The sequence below is a fragment of the Lathamus discolor genome, chromosome 5, assembly GCF_037157495.1.
Source record: "Lathamus discolor isolate bLatDis1 chromosome 5, bLatDis1.hap1, whole genome shotgun sequence".
In the NCBI taxonomy this organism is placed as follows: Eukaryota; Metazoa; Chordata; class Aves; order Psittaciformes; family Psittacidae; genus Lathamus; species Lathamus discolor.
In genome coordinates, this window is record NC_088888.1 from 54436839 (window position 1) to 54462606 (window position 25768).

At 43.3% G+C, this 25768-nt stretch overlaps 1 protein-coding gene across 2 annotated transcripts in view; it reads right to left on the reverse strand.

The window, feature by feature from the left end:
• RSPO3 (R-spondin 3) overlaps positions 1 to 23699 on the reverse strand; it is a 60626-nt gene extending 36927 nt beyond the window's left edge. Inside the window, exons 1-2 of one of the 2 annotated variants that reach the window (XM_065680932.1) lie at positions 23619 to 23699; positions 23397 to 23542 (exon numbers count right to left, since the gene is read on the reverse strand). In XM_065680932.1, coding sequence (XP_065537004.1) covers positions 23397 to 23493 — 97 coding nt within the window. In that variant the 5' untranslated portion in view covers positions 23494 to 23542; positions 23619 to 23699. Of the gene's footprint in view, positions 1 to 23396; positions 23591 to 23618 lie in introns of those variants that run through there. The other variant, XM_065680933.1, reaches the window with a different exon arrangement.
• Positions 23700 to 25768: the final 2069 nt, after the last annotated feature.

Below are 25768 nucleotides of genomic sequence, written 5' to 3' on the forward strand. Positions count from 1 at the left end.
GGAAATAGTAAAGTAAAAAAAAAAAATAAACTGAGGCCACCTATTGACAATACTAGGTAAAGAAGAGCAAAGTCATATGATTATTTATAAACCAAAGAATTAAATAGCTAGGAAATTTAAGATTAGTCTTATGAGTGTCATTAAATATTTTATAATAAGAACTGTAAAGTCAAAGGTTTTGAAGCAACTCTAGTGTTTTTTTTGCAACAGAAAAAGAAAAGAAAAAAAGCCTTATGTGCCCTAAAATCTGCTTAACCTAAACATTTAATGGTTAATCTATGAATTATAACTTGTAGGGATGAGTGGGTTTTATTTGTTTGATATATTATTTGATGCTGCTGATGCACATCCGAAGGGATATCTGATGCTTTTTATGCACATGTGAACAAGTGGTCTTAAAAATGCACTTTTGCTAAAGTATTTCACCAATGACAATGGTAGGAGTCACATAATTTAGGCTGGATCACAGGAGCATCCACAGGGAACATGTTTAACCTTACTCTGAACATGCAAGTACAAATCTGTGAGACAATTCTTAGCCAACCTGTTGCACAACAAAATGGTCTATTTGCTGTTTTGTGTCCAGAGAGAGCTGCTTTTTCAGGTGTTGGACGCCTTTGCCAGCTTGCGCTTTTTCAGGTGTTGGATGTCTTTGCCAGCTTGCAAAATATCCTTGGCACCTTACAACAGTGCTCCATTGAAGAATTTTTCATATAATTACAGTAGTGAGGAAGAGGGGACTGTTTAATTCTGTTTTGTCATGCTGTAAAATAATTAAGCTGATGCAGAATAAATGATAGAAATAGAACCCGTTGCTGCAAATGAAACTGTGTACTCTTAAGTTATACCAATAATTAGCTAGGCTTCGGTGAAAACCAAACATCCTCTAGATATTAGAAAAACATGAAATCACAGCAGTTATTTTTAAAGCATCCAATATGATGAATATTTGGCAGCTCAGCTGGTGGCTAGTGGCTTGCGGCACCATGTTGGGTTGCCATGAGACAGGGCTTGGATATGAGATGACCGCAACAACACCACTCCAAATGCTGGGCTGCTGCAGCAAAAAATGTGATAAAAAACGACACAAGCAGATGCCAAAATGGAATAAGTGAAAGGAAAGGTTGAACTGTGCCCTAGTATGAAAACATCCCTCTTAAATGACTCCTTGACCTTACGGAGCTGCATGAAGCAAGTGAAGCGATTTGTTCCCCAAGAGAGGTAGCAGTTCCCCACAGGTAAATGCTTCTGGTGAAGAGAAGTGAAATTGTACCTGGGGATTCTGTCCTAGGGCAGAGTGATGGACCCAGTTATCAACTTGTAATCTGTAGACCACCAGAGGTCTGCATCATGTCAGAAATGAGGAAAAATTATTGTGATGGTAACAATTCCCCGTCCCCAAAGCAAGCATACACATAGTCCAGTGCAGATGAAAAAGAAACAAAGAGAATGGAAGAAAATAAAAGCAATAGGTGAACTTTCAACATCTAGTTACTTTGTCTTTCCCTGTATTCGAAACCCTCCTAGAAGCACCACTATATGCTTTTGGAGAAAGCTAGGGGTACTTGGGTTTGCAGGCTGGTGAAGTTGCCTGCTTATAGTCTTCTTCTAGCATTGAAAAGTTAAAAGTATTAGCGTCCATATTTTCAAACCCAGGGCCTCCAGAGACAACTAATCTGCTTCATTCCTCTGTATATAACCCGATTTTCAGAGTGCTTGTGGAAGATGCAGATGGTCAGAGGTCTGAAAATGCACCTATTTATTCAGGAATCCAATCAAAGGATTGCTGCTTCACTTCTAGGGCCAAACATTAAAGTTTTGGCCTTGTCATCTTTGGGCTTCAATTTCCTCATCTGCAAAGGAGAAATGATACCTATCTCTTTGGAGTGTTGAAGTGTTTAATTCATAAATGTTTATAATATGTCCTCAGCTTTGGGTGAAATTCCTGGCTTCTTTGCACATTCAAGCCTTCATGTGTGATTCTGTTCCTGGAACCACATTAAACTTTGTATTTGTATAAATACAAATTCCCTCATATACATCAGATTGTTATTAACACAACTACTGAGCCATGGGTGCAAGTGTGGTAACAATTTATTGCAGTCACTCACACAACCTTTCCATGTACAGATTTCAAAGGCTGGCTGAGACAAGTTGAGAAGCCAGTTCTTTTAACTTTCTGATTTCTGCTCTGGGACTGAAGAGATTAGATTATTGGAAAACATGCTATTAGCACTGGCTTGTGGCCAAAGGGTCTGCTATGCATTCTGCAAGGGGTGCTGTACTTGCTGTAAATTAAGGAAAAGAGCTGGGTAAGTTACTCCGGTGAGGAATGTTCCCTTTGGGAATTGTCCACAGCAAACGAGAGCTGTGGTTGGTGAGCAAAGAGCAACAGGGAGAAGAAAAATAACAAAAAAGGTCAGAAATTTCAGGGGAATAAAAGGCCCTTTTTCTCCTCTATACTGAGCACCAAGTTAACAAGCTTTAATGTTTGTTGATCCCCTTTTATGCTCTTTTCTGCATACCCAGACCCAACTGAAAAAAAAACCAAACCCCACAAACAATTATTGTGTAAGCCCATTAAATACCTCCCTATCCAGAAAAGCACATCAGCATATGGTTATCTTCACACATGTGTTACAGACCCCTTGACTTCAATTAGACTTAAATACCTGATTAAAATTAAGGACACATTCTTGAATAGAGGCTCTTGTGCTTGGAGCAGACACATATCTTCCTGAAGTAGGCAAAAGCCTAACTCTTAGCATACGAACTTTGAAAATAGCTCCTTGGACTTCTTAGCCGTTAAGTAATTTAAAGCTTGAATTATTTTTCCTTTTTAAACTTATGAATATTTGTAGGCAATTTTGTAGTGAAGAAAATAAAATGTCAAATATTTTCAACATAATTACTATGGTTTCACGGTGTTCCAGAGAGCAAAACCATTATTTTTTTTCTCCTTTTTTAAAAAGATTAAAAAAAAATTCCCTAATTCTGCAGGGTAAAGTATAGCTGTGTGAATTTAAAAGGCTTATGAAAGTCTTCTGGTACTACTTTAATGTATTAAGTTTTTAAAGTTAATATTCATGCATTTTAAATCACTACCATTATATCTGGGAGTAAGATTCCTACAGTGCCTCTAGTTAACAGACCTGTTTCTTTGTGTTTCAGTGGGAGACCCAACACAGATCAGAATTTCATTATTTTTTAATGTAAAGCTTTTCAATTTTGAGATTATTAAATATTTTTCAAGGGGCTACTAAACTATATCCTGATAGGAAGGAAAAGAGATTGCTTTGATTTCAGTAAGAATCAAACTGTTGTCCTATAAAAGGAGACACTCAAAGCCCATTCATTAATCTCAAAAGTATCTTTTTTAGCTTAAATCTGCTGTTTACTATATAATAGTTTCCATACCAACATCATATGTAACACTCCATATGGAAAAAAGCCAGTACAACAAAGGTGTTCTCACAGAAAATTAGAAGGAGGTGTTCAAAGGGAAGCCAAGTGAAAAAGAGGCCAAATGATCAGGGAAAATGATTACAAGTTTTTTCACAGACGTGAAAGAGAGAATAAATGTAATTATTGCAAACTGTATTGTAGTTTCCTTAGAAAAAAAAAAAAAGCCAAAAACCGAAACAAAACCCAAGAACATGATATAATCATCTATCCACAGCAGCAGGAACAATAAGGCTCAAAAAATACGTGCAGTTCTTTAGGACTTGTGGTCTTCAAGGCACTTTATAGTAATCAAGCAAGATGAAGCTCCATGATGTAAGTAAATGCTTTAGGGGTCATATTACCTTCCTCTTAGGTGACTGCAGCAGCTCTTTAACATCACATGTTTGGAGAAGTGGAATGCACCGTCTATTTCATAGCTGCCATAACTAGTCTGAACTGAGACATTTGGGGAACCTCTACTGCTGAAATTATGGCTTTTACCAGCAAACCCAGCATGATTGCTATCAGATTTATTCCGCTTTTTATTGCAAGGAGTAGGTGCAACCGTCCCAATGCCCATGCTGAAGCAATAGTTCAGTACTAGGATTCAGAAGGGTCATTGCATCACCTTGCTGCTGTTTTCTTCCTCTGAAAATCTCTAAACTCTTCAGTGTCTTGATGCTACATAATACCTGAGAGCTGCTAGTGGCAGGTGGGGCACAGCCATGAGGAAAAGTGGTACTGGGATGTCTTCATGGTCTTCGCTTCCATCAGGAACACAGTTGCTTAGTTGCAACATAGAACAGCACTGTGGTAAACCCTATTCCAATTCTTCTGTTATGACTTTACAAGCAAAGAACAGCTTCATGAAATTTTAACTCCAAAATTGTTCCTGGCCTTGAATAGGGCTGAGATGGGATACATTAAAGACTCAGTCATGCCTGTTCTTAGAGCTGAAAAAGCACAGTGAAAACTGCATATAGCTTAGTGAAGTGTTTTCTCCAAAACCAGTATTGCCTGAGGCATACTCTGCAACAGCACCTCTTTCTCTAGGTGGGAAAAAAGTGAGTCTGTAATTATTACCTCTAAAACATGTGGTGCTATAAAGCTATCTGCTACTGGAAACCAAGGTACAATGGATCAATGGTTGGAAATGGGCATCAGTAAGTCTCAACTGCATTGTCAAAGACAAATTTCAGAAAGCCTTGATAGTTAAATCATTGCAACGGTCTGAGGGAAGCAGTACAACCCCAGTCACATGCATGTATGCTTCAAAGAAGAGGTCAGACATCATTCTAAAAGCATGCTGTAGTTTAACCATAAATTATTGTGCCAGAGAAAGGAACCATTGAGTGGGTCTTAACGGTTTTTGCTATGCACCTTCAAACATCCCTCACTGCTGTACCCCTGGCTACGGCCTGCACATGCAGCCTTTTGTTAGCATTTTGCCTTAAGATAGCATTAGCAATATCACCGTTTTCTTACTCACAGTGAGTTGTGTTATGCTCATCAATCTGATTCTGATGACACAAGAAAAGTGAATGAAATAATTGTGGATAAAAGCAAATAAAAATGCCATATTTTTAATATAGGGTGATGAGCCAATATTTTCTTTGTGATTTGAGAACTACTTGCTTCACAGGAGTTTTCAGAAATAAAATAAACTTCAGTTTCCTTAAAACAAACTCCACATTGTTGCCTTATGAACAAAATTGGATTTTTATGTCTCATAAGGTTTCAATGTAGCATATCTGCTGGATGAGGCATCAGAGTAAGCAAACAGATGGTGGGAGACTTGTTGATTTTACCATGATATGTTTGTGGAGGATAAAGACGAGGAGAATCTCAAGAAAATACCCTTTTGATTTCACATAATTTTCTCTTGCTGTGTCTTAGCCACTTGTCTGATGCATTTTAGCATTCATACGAAGTTACTGGCAAAACAAAATAAAATGAACGGTACCTTTTAGTTTTTTGAAGCCTAAATATATATCCCAAATTCTTCAACCATATGTTATCTTTCTCAGTTTGTTTATTCCTTATATCAGAGAAAAGTAAGAAAGCACTAGTAAATTAGTATTTCAAAGAGGATGTAAAGATGATGGAATGTTTTTTCCTAGAAAAAAAAATGGAGTGCAATGGTGGAATACTCCTTCTCTGTCATAAAGTAGAAGGAATAACAAGTGATGTTATTCACTGCTCTTTTCTTTTCTGAACTACAGCATATATTCCACTTTGTTTCTTCAAACCACCAGCATTTAATGTGCTGTCTTACATAGAACATTACCTTAAACAGCATATTGTCTCAGCCAGTGTGGCTGTGAGCAAAAGAAAAAATTACCTTTATTTTTGTGGCCTCTCTTTTTACACTTTTCTTTCATCCCCATTGCACTGTGGCTCCTGCTCTGAAATTGTAAAGCTGGATTTCCCCCCACTGACCCTGCAGTATGCATTCACATCTTGGGTAAGTGGCTGTAAAGTGCTTCTATTCTCAGTCGGCAATTTTACAATCCAAGTGCATGTGCTGATGCTGTAACCAACCATACAGCTATTGAATAGCAAATTTTGAGAAACAGTTGTTTTCATCATGATCATTACATTGTAAGATAAATGACCTCCTGAAGCTCCCAATCACCATACATCCTACCTGACAGTCATCATCTTTGGCACTGTCAAGAAGCTCAGGATGGCTCCCTCACTCCACTCCTGCTGGCTACTGGCTGTAAAGGTGGAAAAGTGTCAGCAGCTGGAAGCCTATAAACAAGTTCAGAAAGAAAGACTAAGGCCTAAAGAAGACTTCATGGCTTTGTGTCTCCTGCTTTTGGACATGAACATTGTGTGATGCAAGGCCAGACCCAGCCTGTAGCAGTCATTCTCTTGCAGATGGCTACCGACTTCAGCCAAACATCAGAGCTGACCCCTTCATTAGTAGTACTTCAAAAATGCACTGTGCCCACTGGAGTCATGCACATCACTGACTACACTTTGAGTCAATCTCGTGTTTGGGAAGTGCTACTAACACATGTTGTTTCATTTGTGTTGGGTACTAGTTGACCGTGCAGAGGGAAAGTTGGAGCAGACATTACTCTCTTTACTCTTGACACCAGCTCAACATCTGACCTAGTGAGGAGGCTGTTAATAGCTTCTTTTGCCACCTCCCTTTCTAACTTGCTGAGGCCTGCTTCAGGTGATCACAATAGTTCTATCTTCTCCTTTTCTTTCTCTGGTAAACCTGCAACACCAAATGTCACTTTAACAAGTTTCATCCTTCACTGCTGTGACACTGAAGCCAGGAACTCCATAAGCTACCAAGATCGGTGATGGGAGTAACCAACAAGTCAGTATATTCCTGTTCTGCAGCTCATACCCAGTTGCCCAGCTTGCTTTTATTTATTTCTTCAGTAAAGATCTAAACTCACATACAGAAAATTGTGACTCTAGGCTTGAAAAGTCATATGTGGCTGTGAAACTGAAATGAAGGGATGAACACAGGTAATTCCTAGAGACTATCCAGACATTTTCTTGAAGGAAAGGAGGAGGCTGCCAGCTTCAAAAATTAGATATGATACTAAGAGGTCTGCCTTATATGCATTATTTCTGAATAGCAGACATCATCACCTTAGGAAAGCATCACAAGTAGCCTGGATAAGCCCCAGGCCTTTTTTCTTGCAGGACCTAACTAGCGCAAGGTAGACACTAGAGCCAAGTCTTCTGATCCATTTTTTACCCCTTCTGTATTGGAACCAGAACACTCTACTCACTGCAAACTGACAGTAAATAATGTAATTAAAATGAAAAAAAAATGATAATCAGTATCACCTACCTTTGTTGGGATAGAAAATTCTGCTATGGTATGCACATGCATAGGCATGTACCTGCTGTTCACTGTATCCCTAGAATATCACATATTGTTTCAGCAGAGAAATTGGTTAGCATGTAGGTGCATTTATACATCTTCAGTCATTTCAGTTTGCTGTAAATGCAGCCTTTTTTATTCTTAAAACTGTCTCCACTGGAAAGTGACTACGGTCAGCATTACTTATTAAGTATCTCATTGTCAGCCCCAGCACAGCATTTGTGTTCATCTCTTCTCAGCTAGTGATACTACACTGTGCAGTGGAACATTTAAGACACTGCATAATCAGGATAATTTTAGAATACAATAAAAGTTGCAAATTCCACCAGAGCAGAGCTTGGTTTTGGTTTGCTGGTTTGTTGGGGTTTTGTTTGGTTGGTTTTTTGTTTGGTTGGTTTTTTGTTTGTGTTTTTTTCGGGGGTGGGGGTGGCGGTGTGGCAGATCAGAGAAAGGCAGATGTCCGAACTGGGCAACTAGTACTTTCACAGCCTGATACACATCATTTAGAATACACTGGTCATGATAGCTGGCTCTACCCGTTGCTGTCTACAGGATTTGCAAGCATGGTGCACACATTACAGAATGCTGTCTCCGCACTGATTATTTATAATGATAACACACTGATGCTCAAATTACACTGTGTTCTGGCTGCTGCCTTCTATCTTGCCCTTTCCTACAAGCAGCCTAGAGGTAGAACTTTCATAGGCATTGTAAAGTGCCTATTGCTGCAAACATTAACAAGAACTATCACTTAGGAGCAGTTACTTACACTTTGTTTAATCTCTAATGGATTCTTCTAAATATTTACAGTAGAACAGTTGTCAGACCAAATGTTGGAAATTACTGGCAACTTCCCAGCAGCCAAAAAGGAAAGAGAAAAAAGAGAAGAGGGAAGAGGAGAGGAGCAGAGAGGAGGGAAGAGGAGCGGAGAGGAGGGAAGAGGAGGGGAGAGGAGAGGAGAGGAGAGGAGAGGAGAGGAGAGGAGAGGAGAGGAGAGGAGAGGAGAGGAGAGGAGAGGAATGCACTCGCTGCATTCTTCTGTGGGATTTTAGTAAATCAGGGTCTGCAACATGGTGGTACTGAGCAAAGATAGTCCAGAGAATTGTACACGCACCAGCCTTGAGCTGTGCTTCAGCCACATAAAACTGCCTCTATTCTCGCTTATCTTGAGGGAAGTCGCTTTGCAGACCCTGAAGTAAATCAGCTATCTGAAAGGCCCGTGGCTGCTGCAAGAGATTGAGAAGCTCTAAACTTTGGGAGTGTCAGTAGGGCCCAGTGCTCTTTGCTGTTGGTTGCATTGTGCCTTGCAATTGTGCAGTCTCTTGGCTGTTAGATCTGGAGCCTGCAGTATTCCCCTGTTATTGTGGCTCCCCAGCACAGGCTGATTGCAGGCATACAGGCTGTAAAAAAAAAAAAAAAAGAAAAGAAAAGAAAAGAAAGCTAAGCCTGTGAGGCTGAAATCAAGCCTTTGGTGGGTTTCATCTCCACGGCCTTGTAAATTGCCTTGGCTCTGATGAGCAAGATGTGTGTGAAGGAGGAACAAGAAGATGGGCAGCAGTGAGGGCTTGTGCCTTCTGAGAGGGTCCCACGTGCCAGCAGCAGCTGGCTGGCACATCACCCAGCAGGCTGTCCAGCTGTGCCCAACAACTGGGGTCCAGGCAGGCAGGAGGGGAGGGCAGCTGCATCACTGCTTTACAGCTGGCATAAGTGCTGGCACATGGGAGGGGGACCTGAGACAGGAGGCACTTGTGTGACTCGTTGTCTCCCACTGTGAACACAGCAGGTCTGTACTTACACAAAAAGGTTTCAAGGATTGTTATCTTGCTTTGGGAAAATCTCCATCAATTTGAAAATGAGAGCTTTGCCTGAATAAGGATCTGTGACTTCAATCAGACATAGAAATTTCCTGTAGCATTTGCTATTGCAAGGGCCTGTCCTAGTTTTGAGACGTGTGTATGTGTGCATGTGTGTGTGAATGTGTATGTGTCTGAATGCATGTGCGAGAGGGAGAGAAATCTCACTGCCTAAAACTGTTCTGCCAAGATAAACTTTGGAGCATTTTATAAATTAACTCTGCTCTATGTGTTTATTTTTCTTTTGGAGATTCTAAAAGGAGACTGTTCAACTCATCTTATTAGGGGCAGCATATTTTTTTAAAGAGAAAAATAAGTTCCTACTCTGCACTGGAAAGTATTTGCTATTTTCAGCTAAAGTATTCTTTCCTTCTGACCTGGCATATTAGATAAGATTTATATTTCTGACCTGACATTAGGTAGTTAAGATTTATTCTTCTATATTAACTTTACTGAGCTTGCAAGCTATTCATTTGCAGCATAGGGAATATATTTATGGCAGAAGCAAAGAAAGTTCACTACAAAGTACTAAAATATGTTATTAGGAGTGTCCCGTAGGCTGATGAAAATTGTGAATACCCTTGCAGCTGGCTCCCTTCTGGCTCTTTTTTCTTTCTTTGTTATTTCAACTTTAAAACTTGAAGTCAGTTTCGATGGTGAATAACTTAAAAGAGTCCAGATGATTCTAATATGTCTGCATATATATACGAAAGTATATGCTGTGATTGAGAGGTGCAGGCAAGGGGATAACAAGTGACTTGAATTCTCTCCGTGTTATGCTGGCAGTGACCCAGACATAAGTAACGCTGGACCTTGCTCTCCTGCCAGTATAAATTAGAAGTATCTCCACTGAGGTTTAAAGCTGGTGTGTGAGTGAGAGCTGATTCAGATCTAGAGCTTTCCTACATCCAAAGGTGTGGGCCCAGGCAATCTGTTAATGTCCAATTGACTTAAAGAGGGGAACCGCAGACTATGAGGGAAACCTGGAAGCACTTCAAGCCTCTCTATAGACAGAAAGTTGGAAAATTAAAGTCCTCCTATTGAAATCAGTGACAAAACTTCCCATTAACTTCAATAGGAACAGAATCAGGCCATAGAAATGGCTAGAAGCCAAAGAACTGGATGGCTCAATAAATAGGTAATAGGAGCTGATGACTTCCACCAATAAATCACCAACACAAACCTGGCTGTGCTTGGTTTAGACTCAAAATTGCTTTCATCTGATGTTTGTTTGAAACTACACATTTTTAAACCTTCAAGAAGACCTGGCAGTCATGATAGCTGTCTCAGCAAGAGACCAATGACTGGACAGGGTGTGATATCTCCTCTGTCCCCACATACATCATCAGAGGGAGTCGATCTTAAAGAGAAGCAAGAAGCGCTGGCCTGCCTACACAGAGAAAAATGCTTGGGCTCTGCTCTTAACCAGAGGTTTTCTATTTCAGAAACTGTCAGGCTAACTCTGTAAATCCACTTAGACAATATACTGGGGGAAGGGGTTATGGCTCCACAGCAAGCCAAGAGGAGGAGTAGATATTTCCACTGTAGACGTTATTCAACTGCTGTCATAAGAGAGAATAGAGATGTGCATTGAGGAATTAAATGTGTTGGAGAAAGGGCTTGGCATAGGGAAACTTAGGACCATCAGGCATTACAAAAGCTGAAAACTGTTTATAGAGTGCAGCAAGCAGTGCTGTACATTGCAGTTTGGCTGATGAACTCTGCTACCCATCCCTTCTGCGACACAGCATCTCTCTGCAGCTGAGGAAGAAGATTTTGTAAGTTGTGCTACATAGACAGCAGTTGCCCTGCCATCCCGCATGACAGTCCCTGACAAAGTTGTGGTGAGATGCAAAACTTTATGGAGGAGACTTCCCCCCACTCCCAGTATTTTTGCAAACAGTTAACTTTTTCCACTGGTCTCTGAAGTTCCTGCCCAGCTGCTTGGAGAGCAGTAGGTAAACTGGGTGAGTATTTTGGTATCTATGCTTGGACTAACAGCCATGGCCATGTTTGATGTCAACTGACACATTGAGAATAGTTCACCACTTTCCAAACTCCACCCTTTATATTCTTGTATTTGATAGGCCTCAGGGCTATATGCTCTCTTGCAGCATGCAAACTTTTCCAGCTCCTTCCTTACTTCTACCAGGCCATGTCTGACAGATGTTCCAAGGATTCACATCTTTTTGTATATGCAAAGATTCATAACTTATTTTTACAGTCTTTGTAAATCAAAGAAGCTGTTCGCTGCTTCTTTTCTTTCACTGAGAAAGCCACTGCTATCATCAACTCATCACACCACAGCTCAAGGGCATCCATTCTCTTTTACCCTGAGCTTAGAACTGTAAATTGCAGTAACTTGTGGCTTGGCATCAAAAGGGAAAAGTATACCAAGGAGACAACTTACTTACAGGCATGAATGAGGAAACACTAAGAGAGTGTTCCTTTAGGGGGACAATAAGGATGAACAGGAATTGACAGGATGATGAGAAAATATAAAAATGAAAATTCATTTGACAAAGAGCATACTGTCATATACCCTACATGGCACTGAATTCTGGTTTGTCTGCTCTGGTTCGCTACATTCACCTGCTAGTTCTTGTTTCCAGTGGACTTTGATTGGATCCAGGCATGTTACAGATAATGAGGAGGACTTGGACCATACCTATATTGAATCAGGCAGACTAATGGAGCTGATCTAGAGTTCCTATGCCACTTGCCACTTCATAAAATAGGGAACGCAGCAAAAATATCCCTCCTACACTTTGCCATAAGTGGCAAATTGCAGCTGTCCTCTGACAAAAGATGGTGGAAGACCCTCATGCCCTTTACCAGCACCTTGCAGAGAGAAGTGCAGATTGCATTGCTGCTGCGTTTTGTTGGTGACTGAGAATAAAAATCTCCAACTATCATTTTTTTTAATAGCCTGTATAAACATTTAGGCTGGGTTCTGAGCACATGCAAATTTAATGCTGGCAGAGCTCTATGAATTATTTGCTTCCTGACAGGAGTTGTAACTAAAAGCAGAATCAGTCCCTTGGCCTTTATGAGACATTTATTCCTTCTAAACCAGCTCCCATTAAAAACAATGCAGAGGCTTTAATTGAAAAACTCATGTGAGTCTGGTATATGCCTTATGATCATAGCATTTCCATTTGCTGATAAAAGAGAAGACTATTAACTCTCCTCGCTGTTCCCTCAGCACGTGCACAGATGCAGGCGCACACAGGCACCTGTATGCATGGACATCCCCAGAGGAACATCAGCAGTAGTGTTGCTGGGTTGTCATGGTGAGGGCAAGGAAAGATGACTCTTCTCTAGCACCATCAATTTCCCCTGCCCAGAGCCCAGCCTAAGGAACATCATTTTCCTCCTCAGTGGCCTGTTTACACCTCCTATGAAAAAATTTCCAGCTTATTTACACATCCTATGAAAAGCCAAAAAAGGTTTCACCTGTACATAGCAGAAAAGGGAAGGCTCTGTATAACCTTCTGTTATAGTTTTTAGCATTCCAGGCTCAAGAGAAAGAGAAGATGGTCCTCTACCAAGCTTCCCTTGCAATTTTATCTTTTTATTTTGTTAATTAATTTAGTGTTTGGCTTAACCTACATAAACCAAATGTTTTTTTTTCCGTGACAAAACAGACCATAAGAACAGTTGGAGAAGAGATGACGTTTTCAGACAAACCAGATGCCTTTGTGTACCTTGAAACAAAACTTTCTCTATCTGGGGTTATCAGTATAATTTTTACCTATATTTTAATATCATTTAAAAGTGAAAATACTTTAAGAACACATCAAGATCTTTAATTCTTGCTTGTGTCTGTGTGAATATATGAATGTGTATACACATATAAGATAAAAATGTGTAAGGGAGAAAGGAGAGATTACAATGTATAAGCATTTATTCTAAATTATTGATTATATTTTTTATATTTATATTTTATAAAATATTCATAAGTTTTCCATCAAAATTATGAATTTTGACAATATTTTGTGAAGGATTTTAAACACCACCCTACATATTTGTGTAGGTTTGTGGTTTTCTGGCACCTTTGTCAAGTGTTATATATACTGATATTCATACATGCCATGATCTATGCCAGATCATGGGCATAGACTGTGCAAACAAGTTTTTCCAACTCTAGGACTACAGCTGTAGGCTTAAGAGGTTCTACAGGATGAAGTACATAAGGCAGAGAAGGCTTATGTAGGAGTCAGGGAGTATGAGATTAAAGATTCTTCTGGATAAGCTTTCTTATATGCAATACTAGAATTTCTGTGGCTGATCTCTTTTTGACAAGAGGTGTTCACGGTCTCTGCATACTTCCAGATGAAAAATACAGGCCCTTTTTGGTGCGCACAGCAGTAATCACAGTCAGCCATGGAATCAAGGTAGAAGGATCAAGTTCTGTAGTTGAATAACTTATTTTTCAATAAATTATGCAAGGCTTCAGAAAGGATTATAGATTGATTTTTATAATATTGGTGGTCTTTCAGTGGTAGCTATGGCAAGAATCCTTTTTTTTTGAGAAATCACTGAAGCATGGAAATGCAACAGAAGACTACTCTTTTGATTAATCTGTTTTATCTGGACTCAGGTTTGATTTACACTGAGGAAGAAATTAACTTCTCGCTCACTGTGTAGCTGGAAAATGGTGCGATTTCAGAAAGAGCAGCCTGGCCTCATATTGAAAGGGTACAGTTTACAGTTCACTTTGTGGCCAAACAGATCCTGGCAAATAGGAGTAAGGCCCCCTGCTCCAGTTGCCCTCCACCCAGTGCTTCTAAACTCCATAAAGCTTGAGACTTGTCCTCATAGAGTATCCAGCCACAATACGTAGATAAATTGTAAAAGAAAGCCTATTTGAAACCTTCTCCACTATTTTCATGTCCATGGAGTGATCGAGCCCACTTTGACTTTTAAGAGACAACACAACCATAATATATGTCACATATATGTCAATATATATGTTACATATACATATATGTTACATTATTTCCTGAAATATACTGATCTCAGAGTTAGTAACATAACAGCTTACTTGTTCTAAGACATACCTTTGAAAGAAGCTGGGGTTCTAAAGCATGATTTGTATCTCAGTGAATCACTCAGATGAAAGAACATGGTACCCAGTCATGGAAGAGAATAGGCATTCTTAAATCATACTTATTTTGTAGGTTGTTAGCAGAAATAAATTATGCCAACAGAGAAAGGGAAGCATTTTGGTCCACAATCTGTCCAGGGGAACTTGGTTTTGTATTTATCTGCTCCTCAAAATGACTTTGGTCTTTTCTTAGGAAATAAGTGATACATGACCTAAACAGCCATGTGGATGTCCTCTTGCTGGCGTTCACTCACAACTGAATAATACTGATAAATTCTTATACCACTTACAATACTGACAAATTCTTACACCACTGAAGATTTCCCTCAATGGATAGCTTTAACAGCACACTTCAGTTGTTTCATTCCTAAAGCCAGGGCCTTGGGTTTAAAAATACTTGTGCAGGACAAGTATTAGCACAGGTTATAAATTCTACTCTCGTCCAGAATTTTACTTTCACTTTTAGTATATCCTCATCTCTGAAAGTCGTTAATTGCTCAACTCTTCATAAAACATAAACACAAAAGACGAATGTGTGGCTTCATTTTGGACTGCAAAACAGAAGCTGTGTTTTTTTGAAAAATACCAAATTGTGTAATTTATTTACCTTTCCTGTCTTCAAGATCTTGTCTATTAGATGTTATGACATCTGTGGTCATCGTGGCCAGCACAAGGAGGTCTCATCTTAGTTGATCATTTCCAGTTCTGTGTTATACTAAAACTTTCTAGAACCTTCATACATCTCCATGTATTTGCTAAATACATGAACTTAACATCTTTTGACTCCCGTGTTAAATAAATATCCTTTGGTCTCACTTGGTTCTATTTTGGAGGGGTAATTCTTCATTTGACAGTGTAACATGAAGTAAAATAAAACAAAACCAGCAACTCCTTATTCAGTGGCATAGAGAAAAAGTGAAAATAATTATGAACATTCTAGGAAAAGGAAACAAGGTTATGAAACATTTGCCGATGCTGGTGTTTGTAATGTTCATGAATAAGCAATGCAATAACACTGGGCAAAGTGTCTGTGGGAGGCGTGCTCTGACGAAACTGGCTGGTTTCCTCTCTCTGATATGTTTTATCATAACAGCTCAACTGGTCAGTTGAGCTAAAGGAATCTGTAATAAATCCTGCTGGGGGTAATGCACGTGCTGATAACGTACATAAACTTTGTAACCATATTAAAGTGTCAGGTTTTAGTAACTGGTTCATGCGGATGTTTGTAGATGTTAGTTGAAGAATGCAATGGAAATCTTATTCCACCAGCTGGTTGCTCCTACATTTCTGGTTCACAAGAAAGCCTCCTCTTCCCTCCTCTTGAAATAGAAACTTAGTTTATAGGGGAGACGAGGAAAAAGGGCTCAAGCCCTACCTCTACTGTAACTTCCCATCAAAACACTGTCACCAGATAAGACATGCACCTGGTGAGTTATTTGGAGAGAGGTGGAGTGGATGAGCTGGTGCTTGATAAACATTTTACTAACATCCCTGCATTGTGTAGCAATGCCCTCCATCGACATTTCCATCAAAGTACAGGTGACAGCCTTCAGCAAGGCATCTGAGTTGCCTTTCAGTAGGTGGGAAGAGCTGGGCAACTCCAAAAGCAAGTGACAAAATCCAACGTGCTGAACAAGGGATTCTCAGCCAAGTCATGGGGCAATGCTGGGGTCAGAAACTCTCTCAAATCCTGGCTGTTCAGGTGGTTTAGGTGCCCTGTACTGCCAGCCAGCCCTGCAAGACAATATATTCTTTAATTAAAGAAAGGAGACCTCATGCTTTTATTTTGAAACACACCAAAAATGAGGAATTGCAGCCTTGCTGTCCTTAATATATCCAAAAATATTTGGCCTGGAGTTGAAAATCTAAGTTAAATTCATTATTTTAGCTAGCATGAGTCTAACCTACTCTAATAAACTGATGTTTTATCACCTCATTTGCATGTAACCTCACATAATTTGCCTGCACTCATTTTAGTTAGCACAGAAGAGGAAAAGGCTTGGGGGATTTGGGTATACAGGAGTAGGGATGCACATGACTATACTGCAGTGTCAGTAAGCGATCACTTCCTGTGCTCCCTGTGAAAAAACTTTGCATTGTTATTTTTTTTATTTGTTATAATTATTTATTGCCTTTCTTACCCAAGGTTTCTTTAAGAGAAAATATCGAAGTCTCTGCAGAAGGTACTCTGCAGAAGGAGCTCAGAAGCCTCCCATGCCAAGTGGATGCTCAGTGTAGGTGAACTCAAGCATCACGTTAGAAACGATGAAACACTTGACAAACATTCATGTGTCAGGGGTGAGATGGCAATTAAGCAGGGCTTTGAAGGTGATGGACTTGTGTTTAAATCCTGCCCCAGACACACCTTAGGCACCTAAGTCCTGTTCTTGGATCTGAGCCTTGCTGTGTCTGCTGTCGCACTTTACAGGAAGCCGCAGGAATCACACATCATTGCTATTCCAACACCTATCAATGAGCTCCTGTTTTATTTTACAGTGCCCCAAAATCTGCTTTACCCTGCAGGAAATATCAAACATCTGAAATCCCATCTAGGAGCTTTCAAGTTTAAACATAAAACGCGTCAGGATGTGAAGTTGGCACACAATTAAGAAGCTTGAAAGCATAAAGTTTATAGCAGCTTGCCACCTTAAATTGACGTAGACCTGAGGTTCAGGGTTTTGCTTTCATTTAAATATATCACTATATGCATTCCCTTACATTCTTCCCCTTAATTACTCTGTTGTGTGGAGCCAAAGTATCAGTGCAAGGCCAGGGTGCAGCTTGGAGCTGGTGGAAGCTCAGTGCCATCATAGCAGCCAAAGGTGGGAGTCCCTGCCACAGCTCTCCCGGTTCAGCTCCAGTCCCCATACCTGAGTTGTTCCCTGGCAGCACTGGAGAAGGATATGTTTTGTGGTGCCTTTGCTTCATGCGAGTAAATACCACTAACATTGTAAAATGTATGATCTATAGCTCATAATCTAGAAACTGAAACAGACAAATGTGCTCGGCAGTCATCTATCATATAATCAAAGTAGAATCACTCCTTTTTAAATAGTGTTGCTTATCGCACCGCTCATTGCTAAGAACAAAAATAGGGTTAAAGTTTTTGTTAATAAAATCCATCGGCTTTATTAAAACAAAGCATCTAGGTAATTGTTCTACTATTGCCAGAAACTCAGTTATTCACTCATTTATAAAAAAGCTGTAGTTCTTTTTTCTTTCTTTTTTCTTTTTTTTTTGGGAGCCATAACATCTTTTGCATGAACAAATATTCTCTGAATACTTTTATCTGTGGCATTGTTTGTGGTAATAGCAGACAGACTTTTGTATAAAAACGTACATGGCTTCAGCTGCCTTTTGTCATCTGATAAGACTGCTTTGTTCTGAATTATTTTGGTAAAAAATTGGCAAAGTGATTTTAAGCAGTTGAGATTCCAAAATTAGAAATGAGAAAAAAATGGTTTTTTTTTATTAGCTTTTATATCTCCTCCACCAGGCTTTCGCAACTTTTAATTTAATTTCAAGAGCAACAGGGACAATTCACTGTAGGGAAAAAAAGTTCAGAAGAACTTCCATAGTTTTAATGGATGAGTGTCACTAGTAGTCACTGTCTATAAATGATTGCACATGAAATGATATACAGCTTATTAATGTTAGCGATAAACATCAGCGGTCAAGCCAGCACACTAGCTTTATTAAACAGAAAGCAAAATGAGCACACTAAGCAAGAGAGTATAACTCTGATTTTTATGTCCTAGCTGAGATTTTATTAGGCATAACTTCCATTATCTTCAGTGGAAAATTTACAGCAAGAAGCAGCAGCAGACCAGAGATCTGCAGAGGCTTGATACACTAATAACAAAGCTTAAAAGAAGAACTTATTCTCAGAGTTAACTTTATTGACTTCAGTTGGCTCAATAGGTAAAAGCACTAAAATAGCTGTTCTTTACATATGCTTAAGAAAGAGTTTGCCTTCCAAGCAAGTTTTGAAACGTTTTTCCCTGTGTAGGGGTTGTACATATTTGCATCATGTAAGTACTCTAGCATAGGAATTCTTCCAAACTCAGAATGTTTTCTGAGGTTCTGCATAAAAAGAGCCCTCTCCAACGCCAGTGAAGTCCATAGGACTTTCTCCACTGAAAGCAAAGGAGTCAGGTTCAAGCTCTAAAACCATCTAATAGCACTATTTTATTCTGCCTGCAAGGCGAAACAGGACTTTTTATATATTTACTGATATACCATCCTACATCCAGGTCTTTGAGAAGTTGCGTTAATATATGTGTTTACAGTCTAACATTAATTTTATATAGTATATGAAATGTCTTCAGCAGCTGAAAGAAACGAAACTTGAAATTATCCCCCTTTCAGATATCAGGTAGGAGATGGGAACTGGTCTGTAATGGCCTTTAGTTTTCGGGATAATAACACGTATTGTTCCATGCAGCTGGTATACTTCAAGCACAGATCCACATACACGCAGAGTTATAAAAAAAGCAACACAAGCAGACTATCCCTATAATACTTCTAACACTTTCAGCAATGGGTAGTGATTGTCAAATATTTAGTTATTTAAGATATCAGTATAATATGTTTGCAGTTTATGAAAATACAATAAAAGTTCTCCATCTGCTTTTGTTTCTAATGACTGCAATAGGAATTTTACAGTCTATTTCGAAACAAACAGGATCTCATCCAAAAATGCGAAATATAGTTTCATTGCAAAAAAGATGCACTTGTCACCAGCAAAGAATTTACCCTAATGGTACTAATATGAAAACATCACAGGAAAAAAAAAATAAAAAGATTAGAGACATGCAAATACTTTGAAAGAGAACTACCACTGAATAATTCAATCTTGCCCCCGGACAGAGTCAGCTTACTTGGTGGCTGCTTGCTTAGATAACTTCTGCTTTAAATTACTGCACTCAGATATTAAATAATTTCTTAAAAAAATATAAAAATTTGTTAACACCACCTATGTTATATACAGAATATGTAGCATTACCATCTCTGCCATGCCAACCTAAAGCATACATGTTGATATCAGTAACAGATATGTATTGATGGTGAACTATTAAACATTGCTTCCAAAACGCGGTGTTATCTCAGCTAACAAGGTAATTCCTCTTTTCTTGTTGACATTTCACTTCCAGATGAATGACACCCTCCACGAAGGTATGGAAAACACAGAGACATAATTTTACCGGTTTGTGTTTTGATAGTTCTCTCCTGTTTTATTTTATAGAGCTATGTTTTCGAACGGGCTGTTGCACATCTGCTTAATCTTGAATCCGTGAGTAGTTGCATGCAAACTGAGCCAGAGAGGCAGAGTGTTTGCAGAATGGAGCCCTCCACTCGTGACTGTGACCAGAAGCAGTCTCTGGAAGACTTGCAGTCCCACATCAACAGAGGAACTGATGGAGGAGCGACCAAAGGAATGAATGCCGGGTATCATGAATGTGCCACTACAGCAAAAGGCAGGAGGCAATTGCCAACATCAGATACTGATGTACTACCGCTAAGATACGTCATGGTAGCTCTACATCCAAACTGCAGTTCCATTAAGCCATGCGGATAGATTTACTCCCAGATGTAGGAGCTGTGGTACAAATGCAGAATTTTCTATCACTTTGCTTATTTTAGTGATTTCCAGATTTACTCCGTGGCTCACTGGCAGTCCACTGGGGTTATGGCAAATGCTCTGCTGGTCATCATAGTTCAGAGGTATGAAGTATGATTCACTTGAATCATACTTCATTTCCGTCAGTTAAAAGGTCACAGTGAGAAAGGTGCATAACTACCAGAGCTAAGTTCTGAAGGTTAGTGGTGGCCTCCAAAATATTTTAGAACTATTGACTTTATTCTGCTTTTTTTCAAACTGTAATCACTGGCAGATACATAGAATTTCTTATTTATTACTGTGATAGTCTATACTCAGCTGAATATTAATCTCTCTTGTAGGTCCCAAAAAAGCAACTTAATTTGTTAATCTTAATTGCTCTTATCAGAATAAACCCACAAATCTCTGCTGATGACATGTTTGCTTTTGAACTTTTATTGATTGTGTGCTATGACTAATGATGGACCCGATCCTCCATCTGCACTCCGTTGTTGACTTCAGAGGAGTTTTGCCTCTGCACAGCCAACCAAGTGTTTACTACTGATTACGAGACAGAAATTTAGGATGCTCAAACTTCAGTAGGATTTTGGGGAGTGAAAGGGTGGAAGACCAGACTTTTCTTCTAGTAAAGATTACTTTGGCAGTAGGCACAAAAGAAGCAATGCTTCAGGACTGGGTCCCCTCTGATAGGGTAAAATAACAACGCAACTTCAATTTATACGGGCTGGGAGTCTGGCCCAGCATATACTGTATTAGTCAGTTCAGGCTTCATTATTAGTTTTCCTTAAAAAAATAGGAGTCTACAATATAATATATAGAATGGGGGACTTGAATATTAAAGAGAATGAAGCAATGTGGGCTCACTGACTGCTTGAGGGCAAGTGGTTTGTACTGTATTTAAAAATACTTAGATTAAATGAGTATTTGAAAACGCTTTGCTAGCAATCGGTTTAGGATGTATGCTTAGAGGAGAGCATCTGGGCAAAAGAAACAGACATTCAGAGAAAGTGTTGCATATAGCAGATGAATTTGACAGGTGTCTTCTTTACCCTCCTATTACCATTTTATTTTTTTAAGTACTGTATTCACTAGTAGCAATTCACAGATTTTTAAAGCCAAAATGATCAGTGCAAGTGGTGACCATACCCTCTTTTATAGTAACTCACAGAAACACATTCTAATTCATGCCAAATAACCCCTAGCTATACCAAAGCATGTTTTACAACCTGCCCAACTGAAAGACCTCGGCCAGCAGATGATGTACACCATGTCTGGGTGAGGTTCTGACATTTATTTGCCTATCCTGTCAAATTAAAGGGTCAGATTTCCATTCTGACTCTTCTAGCTGTGATTTTTGAGCCACTTGTTCTTGCTGTGAATTTAACTTAACTCTTGTAGTTTAAGCAGAAAACTTTGAGCCAGTATTTGGTACCTTCTCCACATTGTACCAACCACCTATTTGCAGCCAACATTTCCACCTCTGTTCCCCTAAAATCGCGCCGCTGAACAGGGTGCTTAAGCAGGACCAGGGCGGGTCGGCATGATGAGAAACACACCACAAACACACAGAGGTGCTAGGAGCCTGGGGCTGCCCAGCGCCCGGGACCGACACCGGCTGCTGCCAGGAGGGAGACCTGCCGCCTTCCCCGGGCAAAAGAGCTGGCCCAGGATGGGCCGCCGGCCGTGCGGACCGGAGGGGAGCGGAGCGGAGCGGAGAGGAGCACCTGCCGGCGCGGGCTGCCCTCCGCGGCTCAGGACAGCAGAGGTCGCCGCCGGCCCGGCGCTGGCGCTGGCTGTGGCCCGACGCGCACCAGGTGCCGGAGCGGACACGGGCGGAGGGGAGCCAGCTCCCCAGCGCTAGCCCCACAGGGGCGCTGCCCCACCCTGCCCCCGACCCAGGGCTGAACCCCTCTACCGCGCCCGTCGGGGTGTCCTCGTGGTGGTGGTGGGGGAGCAGCAGCTTGTGGGCAGGCGGCTGCCAGGGGTTAAAGGAGTGGGTGGGAAGTGATGGAGGCTGCGGAGCCCTCCCTTGCCAAGGATAATAAATCGGACGCCCTGACATGTTTTACTTAGCCCTTAGTGCTCCCTCGCTGTGCGGCCGTGGGGATCGGAGGGCTGGAGTCCCCGGTCTCTCTCGTCCTCGGCTCCGCTTTAGGGGCACTTTAGGTGAATCAAACTTTGTGTGCAGGAGGCAAACCATACAAAGGAGGCTTTCAAGGGCTGGCCATGCCAAGGAGGGGAAGGGAGCGAGGACCGGGAGAAAAATAATAATTAAAATAATAGTAAACCCCCTCCCGTTCCCTCCCTGAGGAAGTAACTCAGTTACTTCTTGCTGATGAAATGCAGGCTGCCGTGTTTTGTGACATTTCCACGGCATCTGCAGCTGTCAGGGAAAGGCGACAGGCATGAGCAGCCCCTCCGCGGTAGGTGCGCACAAAATGCCTCCCTCCCCAGAAACGGCGGCGGGTCGGACGCAGGCGGGGTGGCGATGCCAGACCAGGGGCACGTTCCGGTGCCCACCCCTCCCCGTTACCCCGTCCCGCCGGCTCCTGGCAGCGCTCTAGACCTGTCGGGGGGTCACCACGGACCTGGATCCCCGGTGCTGCCGCCACCCCGGAGCCCCACGCCGGGGCTAGATCCCGCCCGCCGCAGGGCCCGCGACCTGGACAGCGCCTGCCCCGTGGTGCCTCGCTTCTCTTCTTGCCCCGGTGCCGAGGGGTCCCTCGCCCCTGGCCACCCACATCGCCTCCTCCGGAAGGCAGCGCCCACGGAGCTGCTGCCAGCACCCCGGGCACTGCCCCTCGCCCGCCAGTCCTCCCGCTCCCTCCTGTCACCAACCCTGACCCAGGCGGCATTATCAGGGGCTGGTTGATTCAGGAGGGATGAACTCCCCTCATCCCATGGGATTAAATATATATATATATATATATAAATGAAATGAACATAAAAAATCAGAAGCCACAGCCCCAGGGCAGTGCCGATGGATGACCCGGACGGTGCCACCGAGGTGGCCGGTGGCGAGCGGAGGCTGGAAGTCAGCGGGCCGGGCAGCGTCCCGACGCCCCAGCTCCCTACTCCACACTGCCGGGCTCAACCTACGGCGATCTGCACTGCTGGGGCTCGGGGTGCGTGCTTCTTCACCGGGGAGGGGAAAGGCGCTTCGGGCATCACGGCCAAAAGTTACCTCTTGTGTCATCGCGCTTTCCCTTTAGGAAGTAGAAAGCGCTAAGAAAGGCCGTTCCCCGTTACCAGGCATTACAACATAAAGGAGCAGACGCAGGTCTTCCCGGAGCCAGCTCTGCTAATCGCGGTGAGGTGAGAGAGAAGAGCAGAAAGAGACCAAAAATCGCCTCCATCCCTCCAACTCAGTGAAACTGCCTGCAGCTTCGCGGGCGCGGGACTTGCTGCCTGGCGCCCCTGCGGAGGCACTGGGGCCGAGGAAGCCCCCGGGCAGGTGACCGGCACAACGAGAGGAAGCAGAAGTTATCAAAGTATAAATCTCTTCGCACTTACTTCTTCCCTGTCGCCGTACCCTGGAGGTGTTCTGGCTGCCAATGTATTCCATAAAGTTCAAAGTGATAAAAAACCAAGAAATCAGTCGCAATTGCATAGTAACCCTTTGAGAGTTCGACTTCTGCTTTTCGTTCTTTTCCTCCTTCCTTAAAAAAAAAAAAAAATAAAAAATACCAGAGCGGGGTGGTGGGCGGCAAGGGATGAACACAGCAGCAGAAATACCTGCACTGAGATCCACGGCGGGGCTTGGCCGGCTTGATGGCTTTTGCCTTTTTTTTTTTTTTTTCCCTTTTTATTTCTTCTCTTTTTTTTTTTTTTTTTTTTCTCCTTTCCTTTCCTTTCCCTTCCCCTCCGCTTTTCCTATTGCACTTTCCAACCGCCTGCCCCGCTACCTGCCGCAAACCTCAGAGGGCAGTCAGCAGCGCAGAGGAGCCGAGCAGCCGCCGCCGGGGTCCATGCCGGGCGGGCAGCCGGCAGCATGTTGTGGGGGTGCCGGGGTGCGTGCGGCTGTGCGCGCCCGTGTGTGCGCCGGGCGGGCGAGGTGCCGACAGGATGGATGGCGGTGGGAGAGGAGTGTGCGAGGGCGGGAGCGGCGGGGGGGCAGTAGGAGGACCCAGGCCGGCCGCCGCCGCTCCGGAGCAGCCGCGGTCTGCGCCGCGGGCACAGCCAGCCGCCGGGCGCAGGTGGGCCGGCCCCCCCCCCCCCCCCCCCCGGCTCTCCCGCCCGCCGAGTAGGAGCCCCCGGGCTTCATGCGGGAGCTGCTTCGGAGCGGGGCCCCGGGGGAGAGGCCCCTGGGCGGGGCGGGAGGGGGCGAGCCCCAGCTCCCCGGCACGGGGGGAGGGAGGCTCCCCGATCTCGGACGAGACCTCGCTGGGCATCGGCTCCCCAGCATCCTCCAGCGGCGGGGACAGCGGCTGCGCTGCCCCCGAGGCGGGCGGGGCGGGACTGGGACCGGGGCCGGGACCGGGGCCGGGGCCGGGGCCGGGGCGGGCGGCGAGGCTCTGCAGCCTCCCCTGCAGCCCCCTCCTGGAGGTCTGCACTCACCTCCCCTCCGCCGCTGCCCTCCTCGCCTCGGCCCCTCCGTAAGGAGGAGCCCCCCCACTTGCCGGGGGGACAGGGCGGTGTGCTGGGAGAGGGGACACAGCGCAGCTGACATACGCACACCCTTTAGCCTGAGTCTGCCCCTCACATCTTTGCTCAAAATGGAGATAAGGAGATGCATGTGAGGGGAGCGATGGGTGTTCAGCCTCTCTCTCTCCTCGGGATTTTCTCCGTTATTGCCTTTCCCCCCCGGGGCAGGGATTTTCCGGGATGGCTTCTCCGGCGGGACGGAGCAGAGCGAATCCTCGTGTCCTGCCGGGGCCGGAGCTGTCTCCACGGCCGTCTGGCAGCGGGGGAGGCGGGGGATTGGGCCGACCTGAGCCGAGCCGCATTGCCCGGGGCGCCCGCTGCCTCCTCCGCGCCGGCAGCGGGACCCTCACCGGAGCCCCGGTGGCAAAGGCGCAGCTCAGGCGCACCTAGGAGGGGCACGGCCGCTTGTTTGACAGAAGGGTATCGCGTTTCCTTTCTCCAGCAAGGGTTTCTGTTTTGGAGGCAAAGAGAAGGGGAGGTGAGGCTGACCAAGGGGAAACCAGCGACTTCACTGGACCCTTTCTTGCTTCACTTCTTTTCTCGGTGTCTATCACTGGGATGAGAGAGCAAGCTGGATAAAACGGTGCTGATAGCATCAGGAACCTCAGTGGTGTGAGAAGCAGCCACTCTTATTTGTAACTGTTTTCCTCAGTTCTCTCTTCCCCCGCTGCCTCTCTCAGAGCTGTTAAATATCTGTACCATAAAATGCGGGGGATTTAAAGGTCTGTGGGAGGCTCCCTTTGAAAAGGACTCTGGGGAAAGTCTTTCTAATCCAGGATACTTGAGACGGATGGGGTGGGATTGCCAGAGAGGCATAAAATAAAAGTAATTTTGCAGGCAGGCCGAGGGGCTACGCTGACATGAAGAAAGCGCAATTGCCTCGGTGTTTTGTTTTGTTGGAGTATGAGACTTCTCCTGTGTGGAGATTTCTGAGCAAGCCAGGCAAGTGGTGTAAATAAACAACGCTGTGGAGAAAGGATGGGACACACATGTGAGCCAACCTGCAGCCAGCCAGCCAGCCAGCCAGCCAGCCAGCGAGCTCGCTCTAGCAGCATTAGCACCAGTGGGCAGAGAAAGCATGTCAAAAAATAAACGCTGCGCGAGAAACATAAGGAAAACATTAAACAAATGGGGAATGCACTCCGTCTCCTTGCCCTGACAAAGCATGGCTGAGAAACTCCACTCACTGCCTCTCCAGCCTCTTCTCTTCCATGTGCCCCTGCTATGGCAGGGTACATGGG